General features: G+C 40.3%; 1 protein-coding gene across 6 annotated transcripts in view; it reads right to left on the bottom strand.

Annotated features, from left to right (window-relative positions):
* Nucleotides 1–25191, bottom strand: part of ABLIM2 (actin binding LIM protein family member 2) — a 214898-nt gene that overhangs the window by 125863 nt on the left and 63844 nt on the right. For all 6 annotated transcript variants that reach the window (XM_054030385.1, XM_054030384.1, XM_054030387.1 and 3 more), the window contains exons 3-4: nucleotides 20604–20787; nucleotides 12556–12671 (exon numbers count right to left, since the gene is read on the bottom strand). In XM_054030385.1, coding sequence (XP_053886360.1) covers nucleotides 12556–12671; nucleotides 20604–20787 — 300 coding nt within the window. The remainder of the gene's footprint in view (nucleotides 1–12555; nucleotides 12672–20603; nucleotides 20788–25191) is intronic.

Genomic DNA, 25191 nt, shown 5'->3' with positions numbered 1-25191 from the left:
TGTGTTACAAGTCCCTCTCAGTGCCAATTCACAGACAACACAAGTTGTTACAGCTCCCAGTTATGGAGCTTCAGCTCAAGCTGTAGCAGCTCCTTCATTTAGTTCAGAAGGTCCCTAGTTCAATCCCCAGCATGTTCACCAAGATGGTGGCTGTCACATAGCACTTTACAAACATCAGTTAAAAGAACAGGAGTACTTGTGGCACCTTAGAGACTAATGAATTTATTTGAGCATAAGCTTTCATGGGCTACAGCCTACTTCATCGGATGCATAGAATGAAACACACAGAAAGATATTTATACATACAGAGAACATGAAAAGGTGGGAGTAGCCATACCAACTGTAAGAGGCCAATCAACTGAGATGAGCTATCGTCAGCAGGAGAGAGAAAAAAAACCTTTGAAGTGATAATCGAGATGACCAAAAGAAGGCTGAGGGGGGATATGATTGTTCTCTTTAAATATATCAGAGGGATAAATACCAGGGAGGGAGAGGAACTATTTCAGCTCAGTACTAATGTGGATACGAGAACGAATGGATATAAACTGGCTGTGGGGAAGTTTAGGCTTGAAATTAGACGAAGGTTTCTAACCATCAGAGGGGTGAAATTTTGGAACAGCCTTCCGAGGGAAACAGTGGGGGCGAAAGACCTCTCTGGCTTTAAGATTAAGCTAGTTAAGTTTATGGAGGGAATGGTTTGATGGGATAACGTGATTTTAGTCAATTAATCAACAGCGTGCCATCGCTGGTAAATAGTATCAATGGTCAATGAGGGTCTGGCTAGAGAATCTTGCCTGCATGCTCGGGGTTCTACTGATCGCCATATTTGGGGTTGGGAAGGAATTTTCCTCCAGGGTAGATTGGCAGAGGCCCTGGAGGCTTTTCGCCTTCCTCCGCAGCATGGGGCGGGGGTTGCTAGCTGGAGGATTCTCTGCGACTTGAAGTCTTTAAATCACAGGATTTGGGGACTTCAACAGCTGAGTCAGGGGAAAGGGGGTGGGTCAGCTTTTGTGGCCTGCATCATGAGGGAGGTCAGAGTAGATGATCATAATGGTCCCTTCTGACCTTAAAGTCTATGAGTCTATAGAAGGTGTGAGGATATTTTAACATATTTTAACATGAGGAAATAGATTCAATTAGTGTAATGACCCAACCATTCCCAGTCTCTGTTCAAACCTAAGTTAATTGTATCTAATTTGCATATTAATGCAAGTTCAGCAGTCTCTCTTTGGAGTCTGTTTTTGAAGTTTTTTTGTTGCAAAATTGCCACCTTCAGGTCTGTCACTGAGTGGTTAGAGAGATTGAAGTGTTCTCCCATTGGTTTTTGAATATTATGATTCCTGATGTCAGATTTGTGTCCATTTATTCTTTTGCATACAGACTGTCTGGTTTGGCCAATGTTTATAGCAGAGGGGCATTGCTGGCACATGATGGCATATATCATGTTGGTAGATGTGCAGGTGAATGAGCCCCTGATGGCGTGGCTGATGTGATTAAGTCCTATGATGGTGTCACTTGAATAGACATGTAGACCGAGTTGGCATCGGGCTTTGTTGCAAGGATAGGTTCCTGGGTTAGTGTTTATGTTGTATGGTGTGCGGTTGCTGGTGAGTATTTGCTTCAAGTTGGGAGGCTGTCTGTAAGCGAGGACTAGTCTATTTCCAAAGATCTGTGAGAGTGAGGGATCATCTTTCAGGATAGGTTGTAGATCTCTGATGATGCGCTGGAGAGGTTTTAGTTGGGGGCTGAAGGTGACGGCTAGTGGCGTTCTGTTATTTTCTTTGTTGGGCCTGTCCTGTAGTAGGTGACTTCTGCGTACTCTTCTGGCTCTGTCAATCTGTTTTTTCACTTCAGCAGGTGGGTATTGTAGTTTTAAGAATGCTTGATAGAGATCTTGTAGGTGTTTGTCTCTGTCTAAGAGACTGGAGCAAATGCAGTTGTATCTTAGAGCTTGGCTGTAGACAATGGATCATGTGGTGTGTCCTGGATGGAAGCTGGAGGCATGTAGGTAAATATAGCGGTCAGTAGGTTTCCGGTATAGGGTGGTGTTTATGTGGCCATCACTTATTAGCACAGTAGTGTCCGGGAAATGGACCGCTTGTGTGGATTGATCTAGGCTGAGGTTGATGGTGGGATGGAAATTGTTAAAATCATGGTGGAATTCCTCGAGGGCTTCTTTTCCATGGGTCCAGATGATGAAGATGTCATCAATGTAGTGCAAGTAGAGTAGGGGCGTTAGAACAACGCTTCCTTAGCTCTTGTCCCCTAAGTCAGCCATAAAAATGTTGGCATACTGTGGGGCCATGCAGGTACCCATAGCAGTGCCGCTGACTTGAAGGTATATATTGTTCCCAAATGTGAAATAGTTGTGGGTGAGGACAAAGTCACTAAGTTCAGCCACCAGGTTAACCGTGATATTATCGGGGATACTGTTCCTGATGGCTTGTAGTCCATCTCTGTGTGGAATGTTGGTGTAGAGGGCTTCTATATCCATAGTGGCCAGGATGGTGTTTTCTGGAAGATCACCGATGGATAGTAGTTTCCTCAGGAAGTCAGTGGTGTCTCGAAGATAGCCGGGAGTGCTGGTAGCGTAGGGCCTGAGGAGAGAGTCCACATAGCCAGACAATCCTGCTGTTAGGGTGCCAATGCTTGAGATGATGGGGCATCCGGGATTTCCAGGTTTATGGATCTTGGGTAGCAAATAGAATACCCCTGGTTGGGGTTCTAGGCATGTGTCTGTAAAGATCTGTTCCTGTGCTTTCTCCGGGAGTTTCTTGAGCAGATGGTGTAGTTTCTTTTGGTAATCATCAGTGGGATCAGAGGATAATGCCTGTAGAATGTGGAGTTTGAGAGCTGCCTAGCAGCCTCTTGTTCATATTCCAACTTATTCATGAAGTAGGCTGTAGCCCACGAAAGGTTATGCTCAAATAAATTCGTTAGTCTCTGAGGGTACATCTACACTACAGGGGGGAGTCGATTTAAGATACGCAAATTCAGCTACGTGAATAGCGTAGCTGAATTCGACGTATCGCAGCCGACTTACCCCGCTGTGAGGACGGCGGCAAAATCGACTTCTGCGGCTTTCTGTCAGTGGCGCTTACTCCCACCTCCGCTGGTGGAGTAAGAGCGCCGATTCGGGGATCGATTGTCGCGTCCCGATGGGACGCGATAAATCGATCCCCGAGAGGCCGATTTCTACCCGCCGATTCAGGCGGGTAGTGTAGACCTAGCCTGAGATGCCACAAGTACTCCTGTTCTTTTTGTGGATACAGACTAACACGGCTGCTACTCTGAAACCTATCATTAATCAGTTAATGCCTAACACCATCCTTGTGCTGTATGCAATAGGCAATTATCACTAGGCAGAAAGGTGAAAATGTCTTTCCCAAAGTCTCAGAGACAGAAGTTCAAAGCTCCCAGTCCTATCCTCTCCACTGGATTTAGTAAGATTTCCATGAGGTTGGCACTCAGATTCATACTGTGACAGTTCACATAATGCTGGATTCAAGCCCTAGTACATCAACTTAAAAAAAAGACATGAATTCAATTAAAGGTATTTTCACAGCAGTTACTACTGCTGGCTGTGCTATGGGAAGGTCAGATCATGTGGGTTGGAGAAAAGATGCATGTATTTCTAAGTTAAACTATTCCTGAAACAATGCCCATCACTGATGACAGAATTCAAATCCAAACCACTAAAAGGGAAAGCCATTCACAATGTCTCTTCTGTGTAGGGACAGTGTCTTTGTTTGTATTTGCATAGTATTCAGTACAAGAGGGTTATCATCCTGACTGGGGTCTATAGGTGCTACTGTATAATAATCAGGGTAGGTCAAAATGTGTCAAGTATTTAAAACTGCAATGCAAATTTTGTATTTCAATGAAGAAAAAGTGGCAAACATTTTCACAATTCCGGCTCCCCTCCCCCACCACTCCCATTTTTTGATGAGCTAGATCAATAATCATAAGAAGAGAGACATCCAGCTAAGGAGCAAGAACGTCAGTCTGGTTAAGCAACAGCTATAAAAGAAGACAATTGACAGTGATTAAGAAGCTGCACAAATCTCCATGATTAAATGATGGCCTACTATAGCCTGTCAAACTGCAGTGCCTTGAAAGCAGAACTGGAAGGAAAAATAAATAAGGGAGCTCTCGAGGTTTACCAGCAGCATTATCTGGAATATACTAATGAGAAAAAAGAATGCATAAAATCTAGGGTGTGATGACAGAGATTCAAGTCTTTAAGCAGTTGCAGTCTAAAAAGAAAGGATTTGAAAATAAGTAAAGGAACAAGAATATATTGATGTATTTTCAAAAGATAAGCTTAAAAAGGTGTTAAAATATGCAGAGCTTGTGAGAAAAAGCAAGGATCTAGTTATAAACAAAGTGATACTAGCATCAGTATCACAGTAATCTCCCTTCTCTTCTATGCGAGCTCAGTTATTATTGGAGGAAGTTATTAAAGACAGTTTGATAGAGAAAATGCAGAACCAGGAATACTAAGACATCCAGAGTCATTTAGAGACACCAGAAAGGAAAACAAACAAGTCTTTTAAGGAGGGGAAAAAAGATGCACAAAGCCACTCAAGACCCAGGAAGATTGTTGCTGGTAAAGTGATTCCAAATCAGAGGAGTCCATTATAAATTTTTGAAAAACTGACTTTCTTAGCGTAATTTCTGTTTAAAATAAAAGATGCATTTAGTTGCTTAAATGTGATACTAATAAGACTACAAACAAGATAGTCTAAAGAAGTGTAATAGTACCAGCATTTTAATGAGCACAGAATTACAGGTGATGTTTGTTTGCCTTTGGTGGATTTGTGAAGCATGAGGAAAGTTATAATGTGTCTCTTTAAGACCACTATGCTGAACCCCAGCACAGCTGGAAATCAGCCTCGGGCAAAAGCCTTTACAGTGTGGAGCAGATTGCTGGAGCTCTGCTAATAAATTAACCCCACACTTGGGCGTGTGCCCAGACTTACTCCCACAAGACACTACACACCTCAGTATAGGTTCTCTAATAGAAAGCAGTAATCTGTTTGGGAACCTGCATGTACCAGGGGTTTTATTTGGTAATCTAATTTGATCTCATCTGTAGAATTTTATTTTTACAGACTTAGTATAATACAATGTATTTGGTTGTCATTCACTCTACATCTTATTCAAGCTTTTGGCTGGCTGAAAAGAATTTTTGGGTGTATTTCTTTTAACAGCTCTTTTTCCTATTAAATTTTGGACAATTAAAAACAAATACTGCAGTTGCTATGCCTCTGAGGTAACATCCTTGGCTGACTCATTTCTCTTCAACCAATAGGTCTGTGTAGGATACAAATGAATTTGCTGATATATTTTGATATATTCTCCTTAATACACATTGTCAGAAAACGTTTTACAGAGAGAGTCCATCGGAAACTAAAGAGAAAAGGAAGGTGTTTATTCATATAACAATTAAAGATGCAGTAGTGCAGGATGGGAGCAGAGAGAGAGAAGGAGATTCCCATTTTTCCTCCAAATCATTAAGTGTAGGGGGGAGGGGATTGAATAGAGAAAGAGAGGAGGCCAGAACTGAAGTGAACAGATAGGGATACTAGAAGATCTAATGTCAGAGAATTAGAGTTCAGCAAGTCCACAGAGATTTCCTGAAAGAAAACAGAGCATTCCTAAGCTGGATGAATAGGCTGATGAATAAGGCTGCACAGTTGGCATCTTGGTCTTAGAGCCAAGTCAAACTCACATGATTGTGCTAGATGGGATAACCTGGAATAAAAATTGGTCAGCATTTTCCCCGGTCCTTGACTCACTTGCCTAGAAACAAATGTTTCATGCACCAGTTTCTTTTATGGAGAGAAGTGCTAGTCAAAATAAAATGGCTATTAAAATAAAAAACTCAATAATAATAATATGGGATTTCAACTATCCCCATATTGAATGGGTCCATGTCACCTCAGGAAGGGATGCAGAGATAAAGTTTCTTGACACCTTAAATGGCTGCTTCTTGGAGCAGAGCTAGTCCTGGAACCCACCAGAGGAGAGGCAATTCTTGATTTAGTCCTAAGTGAAGCACAGGATCAGGTCCAGGAGGTGAATATAGCTGGACCGCTTGGTAATAGCGACCATAATATAATTAAATTTAACATTCCTGTGGCAGGGAAAACATCACAGTGGCCCAACACTGTAGCATTTAATTTCAGAAAGGGGAACTACACAAAAATGAGGAGGTTAGTTAAACAGAAATTAAAAGGTACAAGACCAAAAGTAAAACCCTACAAGCTGCATGAAAACTTTTTAAAGACATCATACTAGAGGCTCAACTTAAATGTATACCCCAAATTAAAAAACATAGTAAGAGAACCAAAAAGAGCCACTGTGGCTAAACAACAAAGTAAAAGAAGCAGTAAGAGGCAAAAAGGCATCCTTTAAAGAGTGGAAGTTAAACCCTAATGAGGAAAATAGAAAGGAGCATAAACTCTGGCAAATGAAGTGTAAAAATAAAATTAGGAAGGCCAAAAAAGAATTTGAAGAACAGCTAGCCAAAGACTTGAAAAGTAATAGAAAAAAATGTTTTAAGTACATCAGAAGCAGGAAGCCTGCTAAACAACCAGTGGGGGCCACTGGATGATTGAGATGTTAAAGGAAGCACTCATGGATAATAAGGCCATTGCGAAGAAACTAAATGAATTTTTTGCATCGATCTTCACGGTTGAGGATGTGAGGGAGATTCCCAAACCTGAGCCATTCTTTTTAGGTGACAAATCTGAGGAACTCTTTCAAATTGAGGTGTCATTAGAGGAGATTTTGGAACAAATTGAGAAACTAAACAGCAATAAGTCATTAGGACCAGATGGTATTCACCCAAGATTTCTGAAGGAACTAAACCGTGAAATTGCAGGACTACTAACTGTCGTCTGCAATCATTTAAATCAGCTTCTGTACCAAATGACTCAAGGATAGCTAATGTGACGACAATTTTTAAAAAGGGCTACAGAAGTGACCCCGGCAATTACAGGCCGGTAAGCCTGACTTCAGTACTGGGCAAACTGGTTGAAACTATAGTAATGAACAAAATTGTCAGATACATAGATGAACATAATTTGTTGGAGAAGAGTCAATGTGGTTTTTGTAAAGAGAAATCATGCCTCATCAATCTATTAGAATTATTTGAAGGGGTCAACAAGCACGTAGACAAGGGGGAACCAGTGGATATAGTGTATTTAGATTTTCAGAAAACCTTTGACAAGGTCCCTCACCAAAGGCTCTTAAGCAAAGTAAGGAGTCATGGGATACAAGGGAAGGTTCTCTCCTGGATTGGTAACTGATTACAAGATAGAAAACAAAGGGTAGGAATAAATGGACAATTTTCAGAATGGAGAGAGGTAAATAGTGGTGTCCGCCAAGGGTCTGTACTGGGACTAGTCCTATTCAACATATTCATAAATGATCTGGAAAAAGGGGTAAACAGTGAGGTAGCAAAATTTGCAGATGATACAAAACTACTCAAGATAGTTAAGTCCCAGGCAGACTGCGAAGAGCTACAAAAGAATCTCTCAAAACTGGGTGACCGGGCAACAAAATGGCAGATGAAATTCAATGTTGATAAATGCAAAGTAATGCACATTGGAAAACATAATCCCAACTATACATACCCTGTTTCCCCGAAAATAAGACAGTGTCTTATATTAATTTTTGCTCCCAAAGATGCGCTAGGTCTTATTTTCAGGGGATGTCTTATTTTTCAGAAATGAAAAATGCCTTATTATCGGTGGATGCCTTATTATCGGGGAGGTCTTATTATCGGGGGGATGCCTTATATTACAACGAGAGGCAAAACTGTAAGTAGGCCTTATTTTCGGAGGATGTCTTATTTTCGGGGAAACGGTATAAAATGATGTAATTAGCGGTTACCTCTCAAGAAAGAGATATTGTGGAGAGTTCTCTAAAAACACCCACTCAATGTGCACTGGCAGTCAAAAGAGCGAACAGAATGTTAGGAATCATTAAGAAAGGGATAGATAATAAGACAGAAAATATCATATGGCCTCTATATAAATCCATGGTACACCCACATCTTGAATAATGTGTGCAGATGTGGTCGCCCCATCTCAAAAAAGATATATTGGACTTGGAAAAGGTTCAGAAAAGGGCAACAAAAATGATTAGACCAGCTGCTGTGTGAGGATTAATAAGACTGGGACTTTTCAGCTTGGAAAAGAAATGACTAAGGGGGATATGATAGAGGTCTATAAAATTGTGACTGGTTTGAAGAAAGTAAATAAGGAAGTGTTATTTACTCCTTCTCATAACACAAGAACTAGGGACCACCAAATGAAATTAATAGGCAGCAGGTTTAAAGCAAACAAAAGGAAGTATTTTTTCCACACAACGCACAGTCAACCTGTGGAACTCCTTGCCAGAAGATGCTGTGAAGGCCAAGACTATAACAGGGTTCAAAAAATAACTAGATAAATTTATGGAGGATAGGTCCATTAATGGCTATTAGCCAGGATGGGCAAGGATGGTATCCCTAGCTTCTGTTTGCCAGAAGCTGGGAATGTGCAACAGGGAATGGATCACTTGATGATTACCTGTTCTGTTCATTCCCTCTGGGGCACCTGGCATTGGCCACTGTTGGAAGACAGGATACTGGGCTAGATGGACCTTTGGTCTGACCTACTATGGTCGTTCTTATATTAAAACATTAAGTCTTTTTCAAGGTGATTCTCCCTTCTTTCAGTTGTTTTTTAGACAGTGAATCATAAGTGCCATTTATTGCCTTATGAAGCATAACTACAATTTGTCATTTTGGACTTTCAGTTTCAAATTCAGTTAACAGATTTCAGAATATGTTTGTCCATTTCTGCCATTTTGGAAAAAAATCGCTCCTTCCTGATATTTACTAAATGCTGGAGAAGTAGCTAAAGCAAATGGCATGCTGTCGTCTTTCTCGCTCAGATTTTCCAAGTTATTTTTCACAATCTCTATTACTACTTGATCTAGTAGTTGCCTTTATAATATTTGTGGTCAGACTTTTGACTAAGTTGCTGTTGTTTTTCCTTTTCAGTTATATATACACACACATCTTGATTACAGCAGATTTTGAGCTGTTTTCCTATTAGTGCTTCCAATCAAAAAGCATTGTTACCTACATCAAAGGTGGCTAGCACACACTTCCTGTTAGCATCCATTGGACTCAAACAAGATGGCCACATCATAGTTGCTTTAAATATTCAGAAAACTATAAAAGTCATTTCACATTTGGTTCACTGATTTCATAGACTGGAAGGGACCTCGAGAGGTCATCTATTCCAGTCCCCAGCACTCAAGACAGCAGTAAGTATTATCTAGACCATCTCTGACAGATGTTTTTCTAACCTACTCTTAAAAATCTCCAATGATGCAGATTCCACAACCTCCCTGGGCAATGTATTCCAGTGCTTAACCACCCTGACAGTTAGGAAATTTTTCCTAATCTCCAACCTAAACCACCCTTGCTGCAATTTAAGCCCATTTCTTCTTGTCCTATCTTCAGCAGTTAAGGAGAACAATTTTTCTCCCATCCTAGTTGTAACAACCTTTTATATACTTGAAAACTGTTATGTCCCCTCTCAGTCTTCTCTTCTCCAGACTAAACAAACCCAAGTTTTTCAATCTTCCCTCATAGGGCACGTTTTCTAGACCTTTAATCATTTTTGTTTCTCTTCTCTGGACTTTCTCCAATTTTCCACATCCTTTCTGAAATATGGTGCCCAGAACTGGACACAATACTCCACTTGAGGCCTAATCAGCATGAAGTAGAACAGTAGAATTACTTCTCATGTCTTGCTTACAACACTCCCGCTAATATGTCTCAGAGTTATGTTTGCTTGTTTTGTAACAGTGTTACACTGTTGACTCATATTTAGCTTGTGATCCGGTATGACCCCCAGATCCCTTTCTGCAGTACGCCTTCCTATGCAGTCATTTCCCATTTTGTATGTCTGCAACTGATTGTTCCTTCCTAAGTGGAGTACTTTGCATTTGTTCTTACTGAATTTCATCCTATTTTCTTCAGATCATCCAGATCAGTTTGAATTTTAATACTATTCTCCAAAGCACTTGCAACACCTCCCAGCTAGGTATTGTCCACAAACTTTATAAGTGTACTCTCTATGCCATTATCTAAATCATTGATGAAGATATTGAACAGAACCCAACCCAGAACTGATCCTTACGGGACCCCACTCAATATGCCCTTCCAGCTTGTCTGTGAACCACTGATAACTACTCTCTGTGAATGGTTTTCAACCAGTTATGCAACCATCTTATAGTAGCTCCATTTAGATTGTGTTTCCCTACAATATGAGCTATAAGATTAAGTGGAGGATATCAAAGTAACACATGGGATTATAAAACTTTCAAGCTTTTGTTGTTTTCCCTGGTTGTTTCTTTCCAATTTTGTTACTCTCAAAATGACTGGCGTGTAATAGATGTTGTGAGAGGCAATGGAAACCAGCAGGCTACCTCACCAGCTTGTGCCCAAAAGAACACTCTCCAGCCACAGGATTTCAGTTGCTTTCCTTCAGAGCTTCAGTTTTATTTCTTTAAATAAAACTGTTTAACACAAGTTCAACATCTCAATCATGTTTTTTCCCCTGACCCAGGGTCTTCTGCAGGAGCCTGTCTATTCCCTGCAGTTCTTACATTCCATCCTAGCCTGCTCCCTGAAGGTTTCACTCCAGAAGCCATCTACCTAAGAGTCACATATGAAATGGGTTCTGTCCCCTGATCCAGGGACTCCTGCAGGAGCTTTACTATTCCCTGCATCTCTCACTAACAACTAATGTACTTACTGGCTCTTATGAAGACCAGGTGATCTTCAAGATATCACCTGATCCCTGTCCTCACAGTATCCACTGGGGTCTAAGTCCAACTCCCTGTGATAGAGAACGTCTGAAAATTTGAACATATAGGGCCTGATCCAACTCCCAAAGACAAGTTAGTGGAAAGACTCCCATTTTAAGGTGAGCTGGCTCAGGCCTATATTTGGATATTTAATACTTGCATGTGTTCGAGGATATAGTCAAGGAAAGGACATTTTTGCTTTTAAAGGCCAAATTTTCCCCTGGGGATGTGCTCCTAGAGGCCATGGATGTCAAAGGGTACAGCACAGTCCTAAGCCTCCACAATTACTGTAAAATACTCAGTTTATGGAACATGAAGCTATTTCAATAGAACAGGAAGTAAAACATGAATTCTGAGTGAATGAAAAGGAGAAGGGTGGCAGGATTTTATGAACCCTAAGGGATTAGAGTTCTTCTGTCGATCAACCCTTTCAGCAAGAGTTAGACCCCTACTAAAAACTGCTAAGCAAATTCCGGTGGTTTATTGAGAAAGACATGGCATGTTGAACTCCATCAAGATATGGAAAGGGGAGACGACTCTCTGCTTAGAGGGAACTGGAAGCAAGAATAGACAGACCCTGCAGCAAATACTAGGAACAGCCAGGCCTGGGGAATAAGCTTTGGCTGAAGTTTATGTTCTGTTATTATTTGAGTTACCAGTAAAGCCAAACAGCAGGAAAGGGGGTATATTTGACTTTACACAGCCTGGGTAGATTTTATTTGGAGCAAGGGGAGACCACCACTGTCCACATAGAGATTTGGAAAAGTACTCAGAGTAATGGTTGACATCCCTTTCACCAAGTTTCTATAAACAGAATATTCCATTGAAATCAATGACACTGTGCTGATTTCTGCAAGCAGAGGGTCTGGCCCAGAATATATTGCCAAGGAGGTTTGCTGGGAATCACAGCATCCTAGGTAAAAGTCACTCAGCACACTGGGTTCAGCTGATATCACTGCTCAGTAAAATACTACAGTATTTATGGTAAATTAAATGGAGCTCAGAACAAAAAAAAGTAGTAAGCGATGCAAGTTTATGCAACTGCATCTACCGTATGTCACCTATTAATATATGGTTTTGAGGGTAATTTGACAGCAGCATATGAAATATGCTTTACATAAAGATAAATGGTCATAAAGGAAATGGAAATGAAAAGATCTGAAAACAGCAGTATTTGCCCTGGGCAAAAACACTGAGAAAAATCAAAATACAAAGACAATTTAATAGGAAAGATTTAATATTAAAAGAGAATATGCTTTGGTGGTCTGTGCCCTTTAAAACAACACAGAAATAATCACAGTGGGCAAAATCGGGTAAATGTTACTGAGGCAGGATTTGGCAAAATTCCCAATTGCATAAGAAAGCGATATAATTAAGGGTTCACAAATAACCAGCATGGAATGCTCCGGACTGCTGGCTAGCCTGTAGCATTTACAGACATCAAGTTAGTTGAGATCTGCATAATATCCTGCAACTGGCCATGGTGGGGAGGGGATACAATAAGTCCTTTCCCTAGGTATCCACCAGTACGGCAGATTCCCTTTTGCTTTTATAGCTCCTTCCCAGGGCAGATTCCTACTTGTAACTCCTTACAGGCTGTAAGTTAAGGGAATCACACACAGTCACACGGCTTTATTCAATAAACTACAAATAGATTTTTTAAAAAGACCTACTTACTTCGCAGGGCCTGGATGGGGAAAGTGCTATTGCTGCCAGCAGGGGGCAGTGAACACTTCTGACAGACACACTCTTTCCCATTGAAAGTCACCCGGTCCCCAGGAGGAAAAGGCAGCCTGTAGCAGGAAAAATGAAAACATGACAAACAGAAAATTCTCACTTCCCTTACTGAAGTCAGATATCACTTTCCATACAGGAACTGATCATTTGGGGGTGGGGTGGGGGTAGGAGAGGGAGGGGTGTGTGTGTGTTACTTAGCCTTTTCATTCACGCATCCAATACTTTTCATTCACACATCCAATCATCAGTCACTGGGAAGCTAAAATATCAAAGGTAAGTAGCAAACAGGCAACTTCGAGGCGTAAGTTAAAGCTACTCAGAGAAAACTTGCCAAAGAGTGGAGAAAATACTCAAAAGCCAAGGCAAAGTCCAGTGTTTACTAGAAACATGGTGACTGGTGACTGATAACCACCAATATCAGTCTTGGAATTGAGAGGAAGCTAGAATCATTTGTTTTTAATGAATACACCTCTACCTCGATATAACTCTGTCCTCGGGAGCCAAAAAATCTTACTGTGTTATAGGTGAAACCGCATTATATCGAACTTGCTTTGATCCACCGGAGTGCGCAGCCCCGCCCCCTCCTCCCCCGGAGCACTGCTTTACCGCATTATATCCGAATTTGTGTTATATTGGGGTAGAGGTGTATATACAAGTGTAACTGCTTTTGGAGAGACTATGCCAGGCTATTAAAATGTTGCAAGAGAGCTATGAGTTTTCTTTTTCAAAAAAAACTTTTGAAAAATGTAATCCTGACCAGCTGTGATCATATCAAAATTCTCCGCTTAATCCATTTATTCAGAAATCAAATGCTTGCAAATACTCCTTGGAGGAAACACCACAATTATAGAACTACATAAAGTTGCTTTTTCCATTGAACTAGAGCTCTCTTTACATTTAATTAAATAGTTCCACCTATTAACATCCTCTCAATTAAAAGGAGGCTATCCTTGTTAGATATTGCTTGTGCACAGAAACTAGAGAGGTTTGTTTGGGGAGGAAGAGCTGGGCAAATCATTTTATCCTGCAGGGAAGGATGAAGAGGGTTTATAACACATTTCTATCAGGATGAAATTCACCTCATACAAGGCCTATGTACCACTAAATCCCAAATGAAACATCAAAATATGGCTTAAGTGGGTATTAAGTGGTGCATTGGCATAATGCATACCTTCTGCCCAGTGGTGAATTCCTCTGAGAGGTGTATTTCACTGAAATATAATTAAGAAAATTCTGCATTATATTCACCACCACCCCAATTTTTTTTTTCAAATTATGAAACATTATATAAAGGCTCTCGTTTGAGAGATTTTTTTTCCATACAAAGGCTTTATATACACTCCTTGCTAAGTACAGTAGACAAATTCTTTTGTTCCCAGAGTAGTATAAAAAAAACCTTCTTGGGGGGCAGGGCATATTTCTTACTATGTGTTTGTATAGTATGAATAATATAATGGGGCTATGATCTTAGCTGAGGTTCCTAAGATCTGCTGCAATACCAATATGAAATAATAAGAAAATATTGTAAACAGTGCATCTAATAGGAAGACAAATCACTCGCCATATCTCCATGTTTTACATATAATGCAAAGGAATGACTAATAACAAAACAGGGGCCATCTTAATTGTAAAATGATGTACCTTAGTTTCATTCAAATACTGAGCTGCATTACCATTGTAAATGTGAAATCCACTATATAATTTTATTATTTTAATAAAATAGCAGACATTAAGGCCAGAAGTCAGTATGTTGATCATCTAATTAAATTTCCTGTAAAACGAAGATCAAAGAATTTCGCCCAGCATTTTCTGCATCAAGCTCACTAACTTCTAGTTGAGATAGAGCATATTGTTTAGGAAGACATCCATGCTTGATTTATAGACCCTGAGCTAAGGAGAATTTATTACAGCCCTTGGTAATCTGCTCCAAATTAACCCCCCACCCTTACAAACAAATAAAGACGACAGAACCTATTTTACAATTACACTAAAAATCTTCTGTCTTATTCTTGCATTCATATGAACAGCTACATTTTCTGGGCAAAATCATGGCCCCATTGAAGTTAAGTTGCCATTGACTTAAGGAGATCATAATTTCACACCATAAACAAAGCTAGATCATCCAACTGAACTTTCTGCTGGGGAATATCAGTAAAATGGCAGGTCTTTCTGAGTGGCATCAGCACCGGTTACAGTTATGGAGGTAGTAGCAGGCATTTATAACAAATAAACTGGTTTGAAAAATTCCTACAAAGAAACACTCCATATACATTCTAATTTAGTAAATATTTATAAACTTTCTAAAGTGCAGTAACTAATGACAGCAGTCTTCCTTTAAAGAAGGGTGAGGACAATCTCCAAAAGAAGTTTCATTCATTTCTTCAGAGCCAAAGGATGGTAGACAAGCAACGGGACTTCAAGGGTGGGGTTGAAAAGCAGGAAACAATGAAGTTCTGTAGGACTTTGACAAAGATACAGAAGGCCATTTTCTTTCCATTAAAAAAAAAAAAAAAAAAAAAGACCTTCAAAATTGTTTGAAAGTTGAGAGAAGACATAAAAAGGAGTTTGCAAATATATATAAAGGGCAAAAGGTGGGCAGCAAGACCCTGATTCAGTAAGGCTCTTGCCTTCAATGGGACAAAACTCACTTGCTTAAACTTGGGCATTTCTTATGTACCTTGTTGAATTGGAGCCCAAATTTGATATTTGCCATCTTTGACAGTATCCCTTTAATACCTGACTATCTTTTCTCTTTCACAAGCAACTAGGCTCATGGATTTACAAGCCAGCAAACATGATAGCTCATGAGAAAGAGATAAAGGTCAGTTAGCAAGGTTTCAATTTTTGAGCTCTTTAGCTTGAAGTCCGGAACATGTACAGAACTGTAGGTTATGCACAATGCAGATATGCTTTTCTTGACTGTTCCACACAAACTCTTACCTACCAAATGCCTTTGGCTACAGGATTTAATTAGTTACTCACACTTAAGCATTCAGTGTGATTTCATGGTGGGGCAAGAGGTTAGAAGTATTTTTAAGACAATGATTCGTTCCATTCAACTCTCTGAGATGAGTTGCAGTGTCTTATTTTATCACTGTCACTTTCCTTACCAATGGATTTTGGTTTTAAACAAACTTCATGGGTTATTCTATTTTCCCCCTCAACACAAACTGAAGCATTGCTCAACGTACATTTCTGATGGAGGCTTAATAGTAAGTAAGACTCCAGGGGTCAAATCCTGTGCTGATTTATACCTTGTACAACCACACAGACATGAAAGCTGTTGCACAGGATGTAAGTCAGGGCAGAATTTGGCCCAGGGAATTGAATACTGGGGACGAATGAGGCAAACACTGCTTGCTACAGGCCTCTGTACTTTATTAAGTCCTAGACAGGCATATTGAAAGGAACTATGAGACCTCAGACAAGACTGCCTGACACAAGATGCACCAGGTATTCAGATATTCATAGATTAGAACGTCAGAAAGGACCAACATGATCATCTAGTCTGACCTCAGAATTAAAGGAGCCACAGTTCCCCCATTGGCAGGGCACTGCTAGTGTCTGGCACTGAAGCTGACCCCTAAGCATCAAGCCACTTGTGGTTGTGCATATTTAGCCATAGTACCTAGGGATACGCAGTTAATGCAAGTTACGGAGACTGTCAAGATGTTTGCTTCTCCCCAAGAGGCACAGCAAACAATAATATTTATTTCTTAGCATGCACCACATAAGTAGTTTATAGGGAAGCGTATTAAATATCTGGGTGTTTCACTACACACACCAAATACACAAGTCCTTTTCTTCATGAACTCCAGAAAAATCTTTATTTCAAGAAGAAATATGGGCAATGCCCATACAAAAACTAATGGCCAGATTTTCCAAAAGTGCATCCAACAGTTTCTATGCAGACACCAAAATTAAGAGGCAAGATTGGTAAAAGTGCTCAGCAGCTGGGAGCTTCCCAAATGATTCAGTATGATTTGGGCACAATGAGCACTTTTTATGCTCTGGATAGCTTCAGTTTTGATGTCAAACCTCTGATGGTCTCTTGGTCCCATAAAAAAGAATTGGCTCTCAATGCTCCATCTCACAGCCCTGCCCCACAGCAATCTTTTGAATGGCACCACTAAATCTCAGCCTCTAGCGGCACAGATAACATAGCTTTTACTATGGACTGTTAACAGTTTGATGCCCTGCCCCCTCCCCTCAGGAGAAATGTCCTGGGAGCTTCTAGGGGAAGAATGATGGGCCAATGGTTCGGGCACTATCTTAGGACTTGGGTTCAAATCCCTTGCTCCACCACAGACTTCCGGTGCAATCTTGAAAAATTCACTTAGCCTCCCTGTGCCTCAGTTCCCCATCTGTAAAATGGGGATAACAGTACTTCCCAAGCTCACATGGGTGGTTGAGAGAATAAATACCTTAAAAGATTGTAAAGTGCTTTGAGAGCTACTGATTAGAGCCAGTTATATTTATCACAGCAGTCATAAAAATAAAGCTGCTCAGACACCATTGGAATTCAGTGGAATCCGTTCCTCTGCAAATGTCTGAATTTATTCTATTACTCTTCCATTCATTCCTAGTTATAGGCAATAACATCACCAGGGAATAGTTGGACCGAGCTATAAACAGGGCTGGGAGAGCAATAGCATAAGCCATAACTTTTTGCAGTCAAAGCAAATATGCAATTTAGAACCTGCATTTGTGTAATTAAGAGCCATGTGGTCAGAGCAAGATAGAAGGAAACAATGATGCAAGACATTAATTCCATTATACTGTATTTCATAGATTCATAGAAATGTAGGGCTGGAAGAGACCTTGAGAAGTCATCAATCCTAGTCCCCTGCATTATGGCAGGACCAAGTAAAAAAACCTGCGCCTGGAGGAACCCAAATCTACAACCTTTAAATGTTCTCTTAGCCCTAAAATGCCAATGTCCTACCTACTGCACTATTTCAGGTTTAATTCTCACTTTTCACATATGCAATATTTGTTACTTTATTTTATTCCACTCACCGAAGTACCAGCACTCCATGGTAGTGACATATTAATCCCAGTTGGATACCTCATGAAAGACTTGGTTTACTAACATGCCTATTAACAGAGAAGCCAAGTCTTATCAGTACAAAGGTGGGGAGCAACAGATAATCCAGCCCCTGTTCTGGGACATCCAGTGACAAGATATTCCAATAGCAGCATTGTCAACAGGGCCAGAAAAAGTATATGACCAAATTTTTTGCCTGTTGCTTTTTGTTTTTCTTGCTCTAATTTACAACATCTGCTTTGGTTTTCTGACTGCTTTCACTATTTGAGAGAAAGCACACTTCCACATCCCACCACTTGCTATTATAATCTTGTCTTTTCTGAAGCTGAGAAAGCACTGCTGCAAGTGTCACTATTAGAAGTGTTGGTTCAAAAATCATTGATTTGCTATTCAATGTATTAACAATTAAAACAATATAATGTGTTACTTTAGCAGTTACAGAGAGCACAGATTATAAAGCTCTTTATTTGATGACTAATCCTGGAATGTGCTGAACACAACTCGTAGGAGTACAGAGTGCCCTCAAAATCAGACTTCTAAAAGAGGGATTTGATTTTCTGAAGGTAAAGATGACTTTAAAATCCTAGCCCTGAAACAACTTGTCTAATTTCTGAAAAATGATTCTACTTTCAGTCACTTTCTTTGACAGCAAAACCCATCTTTACTTGAATATACCATACGTATTGCCTACTTCATATTACTTTCACTGAGCTTTAGTACAAAACCAAATATTAATGAAGAACGTCTCATGGTGTTTGGATAAAGACACTCTTTCTTGCAGGAAGTATAAAGTATGCCTGGTTTGCAAAGACTGGGCCATATGGAGCTGTGCTGATTTACACCAGCTGAGGATCTGGCCTGGTATTTCTAATGTAACAGGATGACAGGGTTCTTCTGTTGACCCACACGATAAACAGATGCTAGAACCTTGCTGGTGGAGGCTAATTGATTCCTGCTTGTAACATGGAGGGTTGAAGTGGATGGAGGCAATCTGAGGTGGAATGCCATCCCAGGGGAAGAGACTACAGCAAGCTTGCACTGTTGTTGAGACAGCAGCAGTTGGGAGGCTTGGCTGAATAAATGTTTTGCCTTGACTCCTAGAACATTTGGCATTCCAGATGAAGAACTGAGGTTGACAGAATTTATTTGGGTGAAGTACTGTCGTGTAGGGATCTGAAGTTTTAAAGAGCAATTCAGCATTTGTATGTCTGCATTTGACAGTAATCTGTGTGGCAGATTATATTTATGGTTTTCTTAGTGCCGTGGTTCAGTTTGCTTTGTTAGGGAGCAAGGAGTTAAGTAGTTTAACCATTGTAGAAGCTTATTCTGAACTTTCAGGGAATTGTTTCAGCTGGAACCGTAAACATCCAGACTGCAATAAAGGGCTAAGTACAGGTTGGTAAATAATTTAGGTTTCAATTATAAAACCTAACGAAATCCTAATTGAGGAGTCAATCCTACTTCGTGAGAAAATAATCTCAAGTAATATTTCTTCTTCTCTTAATTGACTCTGGGTCTGAATAACAGTGGTGGCAAGAAGAATGGCACCAGAAAGTTGGTATCTAGTAGGTTTGTTTATAGATGGAGCCAATAATGTATGTGTAGACTGAGAAGGCTCAGGGCAAATGTGTGATATCCTCCATCCACCCTTTGAACTTGTAATTTATGTTACTGATAATAGAGTGGAGATACTAATTTTTTCTTTCTAATTTTTTCTGATGTTCTTTTTCCCTTTAGTCCTTTTTATTTACAGTCTCCAACAAGAATATGTTTTGGGATAAATGAGAAAAATCTAAAGAGACAGGATTCAATGGAACGAGGGTTTTAAGAGTGGCTTTGCCTTAATCTGTCTGCTCAGTTATATCTGGGTTGATATTATTGCTTTTTGTTCTGGTTTTAATATAAGGCTCTGTTTTTATCTCATCAGTAAATGCTCACAATTAGTCATAAAAAATAATATTGCATTTCCATGTACTTTGAATTGTTATTATAAAACTGTATTTCTTACAAGTTCTCACTAAAATCTATATACCATTGATATATAGGCATCTAGTTATTTGCACAAAAGGGAATCAAGCTACAGTTCAGTATCAGTCTTACTCTAGCACCTCCCCTTCCCCCCCCCCCCACACAAAAAACTCCTTCAGTTACAGGGTTAAGTCCCAATCCTGCAAATACATGCGTGTGAATAGTCCCATTGAACTCAATGGAACTCATGAGTGAAACTCACTACTGCAAAGAGGGCCAGCACTAGGCCTTTTTGCTACTTAAGTTCAACTGAACATCTATTTTGGAGGTTATGGTGGTACACAGATCAGTGCTTGCTCTCTGCACATAGGTATATGTAACGCCACATTTTTAGAATTACTCCCATGTTTAAATGCGTGCATTATTAGGACTTCACTGTGTATTTTTGATTTCCATATTTTCTGAGAGTATTCATCTGCTTTTGTAAATACATTTTAATGTATTGATTTTCACAGTCTGTTAACTGTGTTTGCAGCAGAGTAACATTCTAGGGCAGTACAGTGGACACCAGAGAGGTCAGGCAGCAGTGGTGTCTGGGGAAAATAGGTCTGACTACAAAAGCTGCTGCAGATCCCCCGCACCTCAGCAAATGGGGAATAAGATATCTCAGAGTTGGACACACTGTTTGTGGCACATGGAATTAGTGAACACTTTTAAAATTTTGGCTGCAATAATTAAGTAATTATTAAGTAGCACTAGTAAATGGGGGCATAGAAAGGCTGAACTATTTCAGTTCAAAACCCCATAAATGTAAACGGTGGCAGAATGGTAGAACCAAATGAATAAGAGGGGCACCTCCTTGACAGCCTGGATGTTTTGATTATGGGCCTCCCCATGGATTCCCGGCTTTTGTCTCTTTTGAAATATACTTTTTTATAGTGATAAAAATAAAGTTTTTATTTGGAAAACATACCTGCAAAGAGCACACACAAAACAGGCCGGATGGTAGGTTTTCCCCAGTGCTGAAACCACTTCCCCCTCAATGAATTCATCACAGCTGATGCACCGTGTGCCATAGAGTCTTTGATAGTCCAAAGTACAGATGTAGTCTCCCTGTCTCACAAAAAATCCTCCTTGAGCCAGGTCACATCCACAAGCTACATGGAGAGAAATGGCAAAGTTTTAGAGGACTGAAAGAGTGGAGCTGTATCTATAATAAGATGAATCTTCATTCATGATCAGCATATTTTTAAATATATATAGCAGATCTTCAAGCAAAGGCATCTTAATATTTGGGGCTCCTGAACACAAGACGCCCATGAGTCAGAAGGTTGCTACCCTTATGGTTTTCATCAGTGATCTACATTAATAAGCTTGTTTTATTCCATATAGAAAAACTAACATCACAGCAGAGAGCCTGAGGCCTGGTCTACACTACAGGGTTAGGTCGACGTAAGCTGCCTTGTGTTGACCTAACTGTGGAAGTGTCTTCGCTTAAATTTGGCCCCTGCTGACATAAATGCCTCTCTATGCGATTTAGCATCACCACCTCCCCAAGCGGCGTTGAGTCATGGTAGGCCCTGCATTGTTTATGTCAACTGTTATTGACTTTCAGAAGACATCCCACAATGCCCCACACTGACAATACAATTGATGCAAGCACTCCTGGTGAGGACACGCTCCGCCGACACAAGGAGCCAAGTGTGCCCACACACAAGTGGTTTAATAACTGCAGTGGTTGTATGCGGACGTAAATTAGGTCAACATAATTTTGTAGCATAAACATGGCCTGAGTGCAGAGACATAAGTCCCTAGATGAGGGGCTACTTTGGGATGCTGTTAGATGTACCTTGACCACCACATGCAACACCCGCCATTACATTCAATAAGATTTTTAAAAGGAAGGGATTTAAACCCTCATTCTCCAAAGCAAAAACCAGTCCGTAATCTACAGGGATTAGAAATTTTTCCTATTGTTTATTCCATAACTGCCCATTACTGGATTCTTATGAGGCATCCAGTACTGGCAAATGACGGAGACAGAATAGCAATCTTGATAGATTACTGGTCTGCTGTGGTATGGCAATTCCTATGTTCCTGTGCACAAGGCTGGCGTAAGGACATTGGGGAGAGTGAGCAAGATGACATTTTGGGAAGACATTCTCAATGTAACTAATACACACTACATACAAAGCGTGTACGTGGGAGGGATCTGTAGGACCACCCTTCCCCAAATCGCCTGCAGCAGAAGTGGAGCCCAGCTACTTGTTCTTTGTGACTCTAGCAACCAGTTTAGATTTCTAAGGCTATGACTGCATGGGGAAAGGATTAGAGACTGGCATTCTAAAAAACAGAACAAGTGGAGATTCTCCTTTGCACAGCCCAAAGGCTGGCCCTGCTAACAAAGGGCATGTGCAAACCTCAGGAGCTCCCTCCAGTTCATCAGTACAAACAGGGTCAGAGTCAGGATCATGTTTTGAGATTACAGGGGAGGAGGGGAAGGAGAGAGCCAAGAGCTCTCTGCTTGAAATCACAGGGAAAGAGAATGATCTGCTCTGAACCTTCAAGAGGCTTGGATTTGGTTGAGAGAAAGGGTAGATGTTCAAATTGGTTCTTATACTAGGAGGACAGTCGGACCTATCCTGAGTCACTACAGCACCCTTGTTGTCAAGTGCTCTGACTCCACTTCTGGAAGAACTGCTTTTGGGAGCAGTACCTGCAGTAACCTACGATATTCAAGGTAAAATTAGGCTGAAATTCGAGATGCAAGAAGGATGGAAGAGATAAGTGTGTCATCCAGGCAATGCTACCAGTCATCCACAGCCCACACAAGGAAAGTGCAGGTGTTGCTTGTGAACTTCACTGTGTTGTGTGCATGTAATATTAACAGCAGAGCTATCCAGAGCGGCTTAATTTTTAAGTCACCATTTACAGTATGTTGATTGATCTACATTAGCCTTGTTCTTTGTCTCGCTTAAGGTCAACAATGAAAACCTCATCCTAACTTTTATTAAAGTTCATACAGAAGTACATATGCCTCCTGGACATATTTTTTGAGCAATAGCGCATGGCTAGCTAGACATCAGCTTTCTGTTATGTATACAGTAGCGTGACAGAAGCATAAATCAAATACGTATTTGAAGATGAGAATAGGAACTGCTGTTCTGGACTTTTTTAAATTAATGACACTAAAACTACATTTTAAAATTGCTAGAAGATATCAAGTAGTGTCTAAACTTGCAGTGATAACCATATGAGGAAGGAAGTGAAGTGTGTAATTAGTTTCTTCATCTTCCTTGTAGAAGATTCCTTTATTCCAGTGGCACTCAAACTTGCCACTATGTGACTGGACCAAAGTCCATAAGATCATCAATAGATTTTATACACATTTAGAATATAAAAAATAGACAGCACAAGTAATTGCTATTATAGGCATGAAAACTACCAAGGAAATGTTACACTTTGAACAGAGGTGCTCTGTTAACACAGCTGGCTAACAGTACAAAGGCAGAATTACCCCATCTGTCTGCGTCTTAGTATTTTTTTTTGTTTTTAATTGCTATTTTTTGTCCGATGGCTCTGAGAAGTTTGCCCAGATGTGTTGTAGAGTTTCTTATTCACAACCCAACATGTGTTATACAATACCATATGCAGTCTCAGCTCTGTGCTGCGAACAGTGAATAATCACAGAGGGACAAATTAGACACAGTTCAGCAGCTCTGCAAAAGTGCTATTTGTTTTAAGAGACCTGGGGTCCAATTCTATAACTGTAGGATGCATGGGACTCTAAACTGAGGTCAATGGAAGTCACACACAGAGAGGGACTGCAGCAGTGGGCCTTTGGATTAAGGAATAAAATATTCCATCTCCAAGAGAAACCCACAGCCAGTGTGAGGTGAGGGGAAACAGTCAGGAAACACCTTGGAGTCTTAAGGCAATCGTCCTCTTAGGGTATTTCTACACTAACAGCTCACGGGCCTTAGGATGCAGAGCATTCTGGCTTGGGCTGCACCCCGAGCTCTGGCACCCTCCCATTTTGCAGAGTCCTGTGAGCCCGAGTCAGCTGGCACAGGCCAGCCGTAGGTTTTTAATTGCAATGTAAACATACCTTCCGGTGCAAACAGCACTGGGAGGAGCAGGCAGTAGCGAGTGACTCCCAAACTCTGGGGAAGGAAACAGTTAATTCCTCAGAACATCCGGGCAGAAGGCTTTGCTGACTCTATTCCCACCTCTTTGTTGCTTGGTTGAGTCCCCACTCCATCTACCCATCCACTCTAGCTGTATCATATGAGAAATGGAAAAAACTCAGCAGGAGTTAGTGCTGCTTCAGACAGGGAAGGGTTAGGTGCAGTGAGGAAAGAAACTCCTTTTTGATTCCTCAGAAAAATAAAATATAATCCATACAAAATTATCTCAAATCCCACTTATTTAAAGAGAACAAATATTTAACAAGAAAATAAAAATCTTGTCTTTAATTAAGGTAAGTCATTGTTTTTCCTCCATAACTGCATAATTTATTAAACATTAAAATATTAAGGAAACCCAGAACAGCTTTGAAAAAATAATTGCTCCCTGAGAACGAATAAAATTTCAAGTCCTTCATTCCAATAATTGCTGTTTCAGGGACGGGAAGAAACTATTTATTTCCTGTCAGCTTTACTAGTTTCTGTGTAATACCCTAGCAAAGAGAAACTGTCTGCTAAAATATGCACATTTATAGTTTACATAGTGCACAGTTTGTTCTGAATCAATTAGCTCTGGAACAAATTGATTGGTCACTTGTGGTCTATATATTTCTTCCTTTTCTGTGATTTGATAACTCTTCAGCTATGTTCTCATTGAGTATTTCTATTATAATGCTGGTTACTTACATGTACAGTAATAGTTTTCAAAGACTTGAGCTAAGGTCTGTTTTTAAATGTCAACTCCCATGACATGTTTAAGTGAAAACAGACATTTTTTTCATGAAAATTTGGAGTTACTGAAAAAACATTTTTGTCAAAAACAAACAAAATGTTGATGAAAAATTTCTTCCAGCTGTGGTCATCACATGCTAATTTTATAGCCATGACAATGGTATTGCTGTTACTAAGGGTTCATCAGCAAATAGAGATTTTCATTTTCTTAACACCTGAATTGTTTTAAATCACTTTGTTCTGAATCTTGGTGTCACTTTTTGGCTGCTTCAACTTGATTCTTGCACATGGTCATCAGATGTTTCCAGAGCAACCACCAGGCTGCCCTGAAAGCAACACTTCTATGGGAAATGACTCCTGGAAGCAGGCTTTTCAGATTGAGAAACTACAGTGGGGTGGGCTCCATACACTCTTCCTTCAGTACCTTATTTTAGAGATTGAGGAAGGTCTTGTGAAATTCACAAAAAGTCTAAGACTCAGATGCCCTAGTGTGAAACACGGGCTGATTTGAGGGTTTCCTGTGTACCTTGTAGGCAGGCTCCATTGCAGGGCACTGGAAACCAGGCACTCTCTCCACTGGGGATTTCCCCCAGAACAAAGGGGATTTCCCAGTGGCTCAAGGACAGTGTTATAACCCTACTCAAG

This window comes from Malaclemys terrapin, chromosome 5 (assembly GCF_027887155.1).
Source record: "Malaclemys terrapin pileata isolate rMalTer1 chromosome 5, rMalTer1.hap1, whole genome shotgun sequence".
In the NCBI taxonomy this organism is placed as follows: Eukaryota; Metazoa; Chordata; order Testudines; family Emydidae; genus Malaclemys; species Malaclemys terrapin.
This window is presented reverse-complemented; position numbering and strand designations above follow the sequence as displayed.